The 9,173-nt window shown below is 55.7% G+C and overlaps 1 protein-coding gene across 5 annotated transcripts in view; it reads left to right on the top strand.

The window, feature by feature from the left end:
* CLCN6 (chloride voltage-gated channel 6) overlaps positions 1-8,627 on the top strand; it is a 33,804-nt gene extending 25,177 nt beyond the window's left edge. For 2 of the 5 annotated variants that reach the window (XM_084962803.1, XM_005664997.4), the window contains 6 exons: positions 673-859; positions 1,654-1,811; positions 1,971-2,127; positions 3,646-3,753; positions 3,836-3,961; positions 5,482-8,627. In XM_084962803.1, the coding sequence (XP_084818929.1) occupies positions 673-859; positions 1,654-1,811; positions 1,971-2,127; positions 3,646-3,753; positions 3,836-3,961; positions 5,482-5,562 (817 nt within the window). In that variant the 3' untranslated portion in view covers positions 5,563-8,627. The remainder of the gene's footprint in view (positions 1-672; positions 860-1,653; positions 1,812-1,970; positions 2,128-3,645; positions 3,754-3,835; positions 3,962-5,481) is intronic. The other 3 variants (XR_014807059.1, XR_014807061.1, XR_014807060.1) reach the window with 3 other exon arrangements.
* The last annotated feature ends 546 nt before the right edge of the window (positions 8,628-9,173 follow it).

A 9,173-nucleotide genomic window follows, 5' to 3' on the forward strand; every position in this document is an offset into this window, starting at 1 on the left:
CCGTCAGCGGTGGTGACTCGGGTGGAATCGCCAGCCTCTCCGTTGGCTCATGGATAGTTCAGGCCTCCCATGCTGGGTAGCATGCAAGGCGCCTAAAGTCTAACATAGAGGTCAGTCACCTTCTGGAAAGGGCCAGATAGTAAATGTTTTTTGGCTTCGCAGGTCACATGGTTTCTGTCACAACTAGTCTGCTCTGCTGTCATAGTGCAGAAGCAGCCATAGGCAGGATGTAAACGAGCGAGCGTGACCAGATGGGACCTATGGCTGACAGTTGCCATCCCTGGTCTCAAGGGACACCCAGACATTACTGTGTTAATTCCAGTATAAGGAGCAGTTCAGCGGTCATTCATAGCATGTGCTCCGGGGGCCTGAGGAGGGCTGGCCAACACCCTTTGCACCCAGCAAGTGGGTGAGAGGACCTTTGCATTGAGCCGAGGGCCTTGGGCCACCCACCTGCCGAAGCGGGGAAGGGAATTCCAAGCATGGGGAATGGCATGTGCAAAGTGGGGGAAGTGCCAGGGAGCGCTTGTGTTCAAAGATCCGCTAGAGAAGGTTCAGAAGAGGGGCTGGGGGCCGAGGCAGTGCAGGAGAACCAGCGCAGCCCCATCACCCCTCCTTGTCCGGGTGCCGTGGGCTCTGTCGTGAGGCTGGACGGCTTCCCTCCCTCCCTAGACTGCGAGCCAGCGACATCATGGAGCCCAACCTGACCTATGTCTACCCGCACACCCGCATCCAGTCTCTGGTCAGCATCCTGCGCACCACGGTCCACCACGCCTTCCCGGTGGTCACGGAGAACCGGGGCAACGAGAAGGAGTTCATGAAGGGCAACCAGCTCATCAGTAACAACATCAAGTTCAAGGTAAAGAATGCAGCTCCAGCGGAGAGGTGAGGGGTGGACAGGTGGTTCCTCGATGCTTATGCTGATCCCCGGCCTGTCGCACCCCGTAGAGGGGCTGGCCCTGCCTGGCTCCCGTGGAAATCAACACTCTTCTCATTGTTTGTGACAACAAGTACCGACAGGCGAGTAGAGAGGTTGTGAGGCCATCCGGACAGTGTTCGTTCCAACTCCAGTAGGCACGGGGATAGATTGTTGTTTCAGTCAGTGGTCTTCAGTATTCAGCGCGAGTTGTATCGGCGAGGGTTCTGAGTTGCCAGCAACAGAAATGGACTTGGACCTACTTAAGAAAGAAGCAAGTCCGAGTTCACTTCATGGTTCAGTGTTAATGAACCCAACTAGAATCTATGAGAATGTGGCTTTGATCCCTGGCCTCGCTCAGTCCGTGAGCTCTGGTGTAGGTTGCAGACGCGGCTGGGATCCTGCGTTGCTGTGTCTGTGGTGTAGGCCGGCAGCTGTAGCTCCAATTGGACCCCTAGCCTGGGAACCTCCATATGCCGAGGGTGCAGCCCTTAAAAAAAAATAGGAGAATGGAGATCCCGTCCCCAAATCAAAGGAGTGGAGGTGTTGGGCTGGCCAAAACCTTGGGCTCTGAGAGGTTCCTTTGAATCACAAGCCTCTGAGCCACCGTGAGGATTTCTTGGAGGTCGGACACGGGCCTGTGCCTTGACCCTCGCCGTCCTCCAAATTCTTACCTGAGTGGACACTCAGGTGCGGCCATGCCCAGCCATCTGCCATCATGCCCCTCCCACCCACAGAAGTCCAGCATCCTCACCCGCGCCGGCGAGCAGCGCAGGCGGAGCCAGTCCATGAAGTCCTACCCGTCCAGCGAGCTGCGGAACATGTGCGACGAGCACGTGACCGCTGAGGATCCGGGCGAGAAGGAGGACCTCCTGCAGCAGATGCTGGAGCGGAGGTGAGGGAGGGAGGGAGCGCGGCTGCTGGTCCTGCCCCCGCTGCCTGCAGGGCCGGCTGCTCAGCCCCCGCCCCCTGGGCGGTCCCTGGGGTCCGGGACGTGGATGGGACGCGATCCTGCTGAGGGTGCCCTAGGCAGCGTCTGGTTTTTGTGTAACAGATACACTCCCTACCCCAACCTATACCCTGACCAGTCCCCGAGTGAAGACTGGACCATGGAGGAGCGCTTCCGCCCGCTGACCTTCCACGGCCTGATCCTGCGCTCGCAGCTCGTCACCCTGCTCGTCCGAGGAGTTTGTTACTCTGAAAGCCAGTCGGTGAGTCTCCACTCCTGTCCACACTGCGATTCTGGGAGGCTCGGGGTGGCAGGAACAATCCCTGCGTCTACTGTCGAGCAGTGTGTGTGGTCCCACAGCCCAGCACAGGCAGGGTCCCTGGGGGGGACGCCAGGCGGGTGTGATGTCCCCTCCGGTGCTTCTCCCCTTCGTCTCTGCCCCTGATGCCGAGTGTCCCTTTGACCAGCAGGCTTTCAGTATAATTTCTACTCTTTAATCTCTGCCATGCGTGAACTTTGTCACATGTTACATCAAAAAAAGACCGTTCTCATTAATTCCCCTGTAGTTTCCTTTTTCACTTTTGGGGGTTTTGTAGCAATAGTGGGGCTGGGTAGGGTGTGTTCAGAGTGTCCCTGTAGGGACCTGCGACATACTTTACCCCTTTGGCTGGAGCTTCGAAGAGGAGACTGGAAAAGTCCCCCTGGGATCTAGTGTCCGAAGCGACCGGCCTAGTCTGGGTCTTGCCCGTGGGCGGCCAGCCTGAGGTCACTCAGTCTGACTGGCCTGCAGAAGAGACTGACGTGGGCAGGACAGGAAGGGCCATGGGTGGAGTTCCAGTTGGAACGGGGTGAAAGTCGTCTGGAGCGTGACGTGGGCCGGACCCCACAGGGCCCTGCCTGCGTTCAGAAGCTGGCCGGAGCTGCCTGGGAGAGCACAGGGTCAGCAGTTGGATGGGCAAGGCTGTGTGCATGGGGAGTTAACGGGGCAAAGATTGGGGCAGGCCAGTGACACCAGCACTTGTGGTCGCTGTGCCCAGCCTGAGAGTTGGTGGTGGCAACCCAGGTGCCCAGTGAAAATCCAGAAGGCTTGGGATGCGGGAGCAGTAGCAAAGCTGCTGTGAGTTTCCTGTGGCTGTCATTTCACCACAGAGCAGGTGGCTTCAAACAACAGAAACTTACTCTTTGACAGTCAAGGCCACGGACAAGATGCAGGTGTCCGCAGGGCCATGCTCTCTCTGGGGGAGGGTCCTTACCTTGCTCGTTTGTGTGGGTGCCAGCTGCCCTCGTGTTCCTCGCTGTGGGCACATCGCTTGTGTCCAGACCCTTGTCACACGGCCCTCCCTGTGCCCTCTCCTCAAAGGACACCAGTCACAGGGCTTAGGGCCCAGTACAAGCTCAGCTTAACTTGATTACATCCAGCAAGGCCCTGTTTCCAGTGAGGCCGCGGGCCCAGGTACCAGGCGTTAGGACCCAGGCATCTTTTGGGGGGACACAAGTCAACCCTCGCAGGTACTGCTCTTCTCACTGAAACTTTAGAATAAACGTCCACTGTTTTACTGCTGGGTGGCAAGTTCAGAGACATTAGGAGCCATGCCTGGGGGAACACAACTAGGAATTGGCCGAGAACTGGCTTTGGATGACCAGGTCTCACTTCAGAGCACCTGTTCGGGCCCCTGCTCTGCCCTGTCGGGCTCTCAGACCTGGAGGGGGAGGGGACTCTGCATGGACTCTGCCAGTTGCCACCTTCAGTGCAAGGACAGTGTCTCGGTTACGGTTGCAGAGCGCCAGCCAGCCGCGCCTCTCCTACGCTGAGATGGCCGAGGACTACCCGCGGTACCCTGACATCCACGACCTGGACCTGACCCTGCTGAACCCGCGCATGATCGTGGTGAGAAGGGCTTCCCTCTGGGGTGGGGCTGGGCGAGGGCGGCTGCATGGTCCGCGGGTCACCTGTGTTGTCTCCTCTGCAGGATGTCACCCCATACATGAACCCTGCACCCTTCACTGTCTCCCCCAACACCCACGTCTCCCAAGTTTTCAACCTGTTCCGGACGATGGGCCTGCGGCACTTGCCCGTGGTGAATGCGGTGGGAGAGGTGAGTCCGAGGTGCAGGCTGGGGACGGAACCCGTGTCCCTACAGCCACGCCTTCTGGGAGGAAGCCTCTGACCACGAGGCTGTCTGTCCAGGAGGCAGGCTTCCCACCGGGAGGAAGCAGCAGAGTCCCACGGGGAGGCTTCTCAGCCTAAACCCGGCCCTGCTGTTCCCCAACCCAGAGCAAGGGGCAGCGGGGTTGAGAGCGGGACTACTGGGGTAGCTCTGCCTCCTGGGTGTTCTCCTGTGTGGCCAGCAGGTGTCGCACTGGCCTTCCTTTCTGTCGGCCAGAAAAGCTTAGGGCTGGCTCTTCATCCTAAAATGTCCCTCTTCACCCGTGACCTGGTGGCGCCTCCTTGAGGAGGGGTCCGTTCCCCATGTGCTAAAATAGTAGTCATTATCACTATGATTTTTTTTCTTTCTTTTTTTGTTTTTATTTTGTTTTTTTTTTTGCTTTTTAGGGCTGCACCTGCAGCATACGGAGGTTCCCAGGCTAGGGGTCGAATCAGAGTTGCCTCTGCCGACCTTTGCTACAACCACAGCAACAACACAGGATCCGAGCCACTTCTGCAACCTACACCACAGCTCACGGCAACACCAGATCCTTAACCCAGTGAGCGGGGTTAGGGATCGAACCCGCAACCTCATGGTTCCTAGTAGATTCATTTCCGCTGTGCTACGACAAGAACGCCTCTGTTTTTTTCTTACTAAACAAACGTTTGATTGTAGGAAGATATGAAAATATAGATAAGGAAAAAAAGAAAGAAATGCCAAACCTCTACAGAAGTAGCCGCATTAACTTTTCAAGGTCTGTTTTTTATCTCTGCATCTAGGAATAGATTGTATATATCAAGCGTTAATGGAAACACTATTCCTATTTATAGTGTTTAATACCCTAATTTCTCAATTAATATGTAGGAAATGATTTTCCATGGCAGAAAGTTTTCAGTTAGGACATTTTAACATTTCAATAGCATTCTATTATCCAGTCACTCAGTTGTCCTGTTGTGGGATATTCAGTTAAAATTTCACTTTCGTGGTCACCGTTTTTAAAATTTTATTTATTTGCTTATTTATTTATTTTTGCTTATTATGGCTGCACCCGTGGCATATGAAAGTTCCCAGGCCAGGGGTTGAATCAGAGCTGCAGCCACTGGCCTACACCACAGCTCATGGTAATACGGGATCCTTAACCCACTGAGTGAGACCAGGGACCAAACCCGCATCCTCACGGATACTAGTCGGGTTCTTAACCTGCCGAGCCACTATGGGGACTCAGCTAAATTTGTCCCACTGGCCTCCAGCGTGTGACCCCAAGTGGTCTGTCCCACTCCATCTAGAAACCAGGTAGCCTTTGAAGTAAGTGTCCTGATCATGTTGGCAGGACTGTCCCAGTCCTTCTAGGACCAGATCCCGTCCACACCGCTTGTTGAGACAGTCCAGGGGAGTGCTGTTCACTCCCGTTCTCGTCCCAGTGGTGCCACTCTGCAGGTGACTTGGGTTTTTTTTTTACCTCGTCCTAGATCGTTGGGGTCATCACGCGACACAACCTGACGTACGAGTTTCTGCAGGCCCGGCTGCGGCAGCATTACCAGACTCTCTGACGGCCCGGCTTGGCCTCGCCACCACGTGCAGGCCTGTCCCCTCCGGGAGCCGCCCGGGGAGGCAGCAGCTTGTGCTACGTCGTGGCCGGCCGGGCAGGCTGTCCCCAGCACGGAAGATTCCCAGTCTCCCACCCGCTTGGAAAGCCTACAATCATCGGACATTCGGCCGGTCAGAGATCCTGGGGCAGCACTGGACCACTGGACTTCAGACCTGTCTGACTTCTCAGCAAGTACCTTCCCGTCTCCTCCTCCCTGTGTCCCCACCGTCCGTGGTGGCGCAGCCCCTCCTCCCCGCCGCACTAAGACCCACCCTACTGGAGGGTGACACTCTGCTGCTTTCCTGGGGACCCAGCTGTTGCCTTACACCGTCATGGGAGGGACTCTGACCAAGGTAAACACTGGGGGGACGCCAGTCATAGAATGAGATGGGTGACTGAATTGAGGACTTGGGCCCTGAGCAGATCACCCGTGTTCCAGGGAGGCCCCCTTCCGTGGGGCTCTTAAGTTGGCCTCTTCATCAGTTCACTGGAAGGGAAGTTCTGCTTCTGGGTGTGAGCCGGTGGTCTGGTCTCACCCCGGCCGTGTGACTCTCCTTAGAACCAACACCCTCCAAAGCACAAAGCATTCAAATCCCACTAATAATCTCTCAGCAGTGAATCTGACCACGGGGTCAGGTTTGCCTCTGCCCTTGTTTCGCCCAGCATTTCGGCTTCCTCTCTCCATTTTCCACATTAACGCTCGGCCTTCTGGTGCCACGTCTTCACCTGGTCCTTTTCTCCTCCATCGAATTATCAGACTTTCCTTAAGTTCTACCGACATCCTTCTGGTGAAGCAGCCGCAGCCCCAGAGGGTCTTGGCATCAGCCCTAAGAGCAGGGGACCCCTGGGTAAAGCTGCTTCACCTGAGTCTGCGGAGTGGCAGTTATTTGTAAGATGGAAAGGCGAGAATCCTGACCCAGTGACCACTAATGTACATGATGTGGCCTAAGAAGCCAGCGTGTGACATAGAACAGTTCTTTATTCCAGGAAGAGCGTGTCGGCCCTTCACCAGCATCTCCCTCCCCTGCCGCTGACCATCCCCAGGCTTCTGAGAGGCTCAGCAGTGGAAACTCCTGGGATTGTGCCAGGGAGGGGAGATGCATCCTGCCAGCACGCGCCCCAAGGCTTTAGCATCAAACATAGGAAGCCTCCCTCTCCGTTTCAGTGACTAAGCTTCCCCCCGCTGGCTGGTCCTCTCTGAGCAGGCACCCAAAGTAAACATGGGGGTGGCAGGCCTTTGCACCCACTTGGCTCTTCTCTACGCACCGGCAGCACCTTAGGCCCACGGAGCAGCCCTGTGGCTGATGTGCTTCGAGACTCACTCCTGTGAGTGTAGTTAGGTTTCTTCTCAGACACAGACGTTGGCTGAGGGCCTCCGTGCCCGGCCCCGCAGAGCCGTCGTTCCCTCCCTCAGTCTCCCAACTTCTGATGCCCAGACTCCCTTTCAGCCCGGGCGTGGGCGTCAGCCGGCTTTGCTGGCTCAGGTCTGTGTTCCACGCCATCTCGGGCCCTGCTCTGCCCACGCCAGAGCCTGCTTCAGCGTCCTTCCCAGCTGACGCGGGCCCCTCCGTTCTTCGTGTTTTCTTATCTCTTTGACCTATAAAATTTCCAGCTTCCGTGGGTGGACCTGAGTTACAAAACGGAGATGAAACTCCCAATAAATAGTTTGAGAATTCACATGGACCAAAAAGGCAAGGCCTTCTAATCGTGATTGTGTTCGGCCGGTTGCCACAAATTTTAAGGCAGCATTCAGAGCTTGACCACCGTATTTTTTCTTTTAATTAAGAAGGAAACCAGGAGTTCCCATGTGGCTCAGCAGGTTAAGAACCCGACTAGTATCCATTAGGTTGTAGATTCAATCCCTGGGCCTCACTCAGTAGCTTAAAGATCCAACATTGCCGCAGGCAGCAGGGTAGGTCACGGCTGTACCTTTGATCTGACCCCTACTCTGGGAACTTCCTTATGCTGCAGGTGCGGCCCTAAAAGGCCAAAAAAAAAAAAAAAAAAAAAAAAAGGAAGGAAAAAAAAGGAAGGAAACCAATTGCCCAAATCAGGCAAATGGCGTGACCACCCATCCCAGGAACCTGCTCCCCGCTTCCCCCACGCTTCCCCTTCCTAAAATTGGCAGAAATGAAGTCCTGCAGGGAGTCCCACCTTCAGGGGGCAGGGTCACAGGCCCTGAGTGTTGGGATTTATCCCTTCTGCATATCACGCTGTGTTTAAGTCAACAGCTATTGTGTCCCCATCCGTGTGGCCCAGAGACACGGCAGAGTGCAAACGCCCACTCCCCCAAGCGGACCAGACGGCCGCCAAGGACGACCCCACCCAGCCGCCACCCCACCCCCTGGGAAAGATGCCTTATTTCCTGTCCTCTTTCGGTATCTGCCCTTCCCAAACAAGCCCAAAGACAGCCACCAATCCACCGGGAACAAAGTCCCCGTAAGCCGCTCTCTTTTGATTTCTGCTGGTTAGAAACTCGCATTTCCACAACTCACCTGTTACCAGCCCAGTCACCTGCCGGGGACACGGCACCTCAGTAAGCAGAAGCCTGTGGGGCTGGGTCTAGGGTTGGCCAGCGGTGGTTTTCTGTTTCTCCAGCTGAGGTGAGGGGGACAGGGGTGCAAGAGTGGACCTTTGTGCTCTGGGGGTGATGTGCTCATGACCTCGTTTAATGGACACTTGCCTGCTGGACCCAGCTGACCAGATGACATATCTCTTGCAAAGTCACATGCTGATCTGGCCCTCCTCGGTGACAAGACAGATCAGACGCCCCCCCCCCCCGGACCCCGCAGTATTGACAGGCAGTAGTGCCCCCAGCTTGGGGACCTTGGTCACTTCGACAGTAGCAGCTTCCTCTTTTTTTGTTTGCACTGTTTGTTTATACAGTAATGTTAGCTAATTCCACTGTGTATATAAATTGTATTTTTTTAATTTGTAAAATTCTATGTGTATTTGACTGTTGGAACTTGGAAGTTCTCGTTGTAACCGTAACACATCAGAATAAAACGTCTTCATCCGTCTCCGTCATCCTCTGGGCTCCACGCGCGCTTTCTCCAGGGGCTGCGTGCTTGGTTTTTATCTCACCCCCCTCCTCTCTAAGATACAGAAATTGCCCCACTGAAGAGGGGCTCTCCGCCTCCGGTCTCCATAGCTCCCAGCAGGACTCTGTTTGAGAACGACTTTGGTCCTGTGGGTCTGAGCCAAAACCACGCTGCCCGCCCTCTCCCACTCCGCCTGCAGATGGACAGTGCTGGGCCGTGGGTACAAATCCTCACCTCCTGCCGCCCCCTTGGCCTCGCAACCACTGGGAACCCATTCTGATTCCTGACCCCTACGGCGTCCTGACGGTGCTGCATTTAGGAAATTGCCCCAAGGGCAGGTTCCCCTGATGTCCAACCAGAAGGGATGGACTCGGTGCAGGGTTGAGACCTCGACGCCCGCTTCTGTCACTGCCATCTGTCATTGCTCTCTGCTCACGATGGGTTCTGCCAGAAACAGAAGTTTCTTGGTCTCTGGTTGATCTGCTTCACATCAGGTTCCCATCAGCAGCAGAAATGGCCTCAGGGGACTCAG

The sequence above is a fragment of the Sus scrofa genome, chromosome 6 (assembly GCF_054392235.1).
Source record: "Sus scrofa isolate SSC_HxYL_T2T_F1_AM1 chromosome 6, Sscrofa_HxYL_maternal_Yorkshire_Landrace_v2.0, whole genome shotgun sequence".
Classification (NCBI taxonomy): domain Eukaryota; kingdom Metazoa; phylum Chordata; class Mammalia; order Artiodactyla; family Suidae; genus Sus; species Sus scrofa.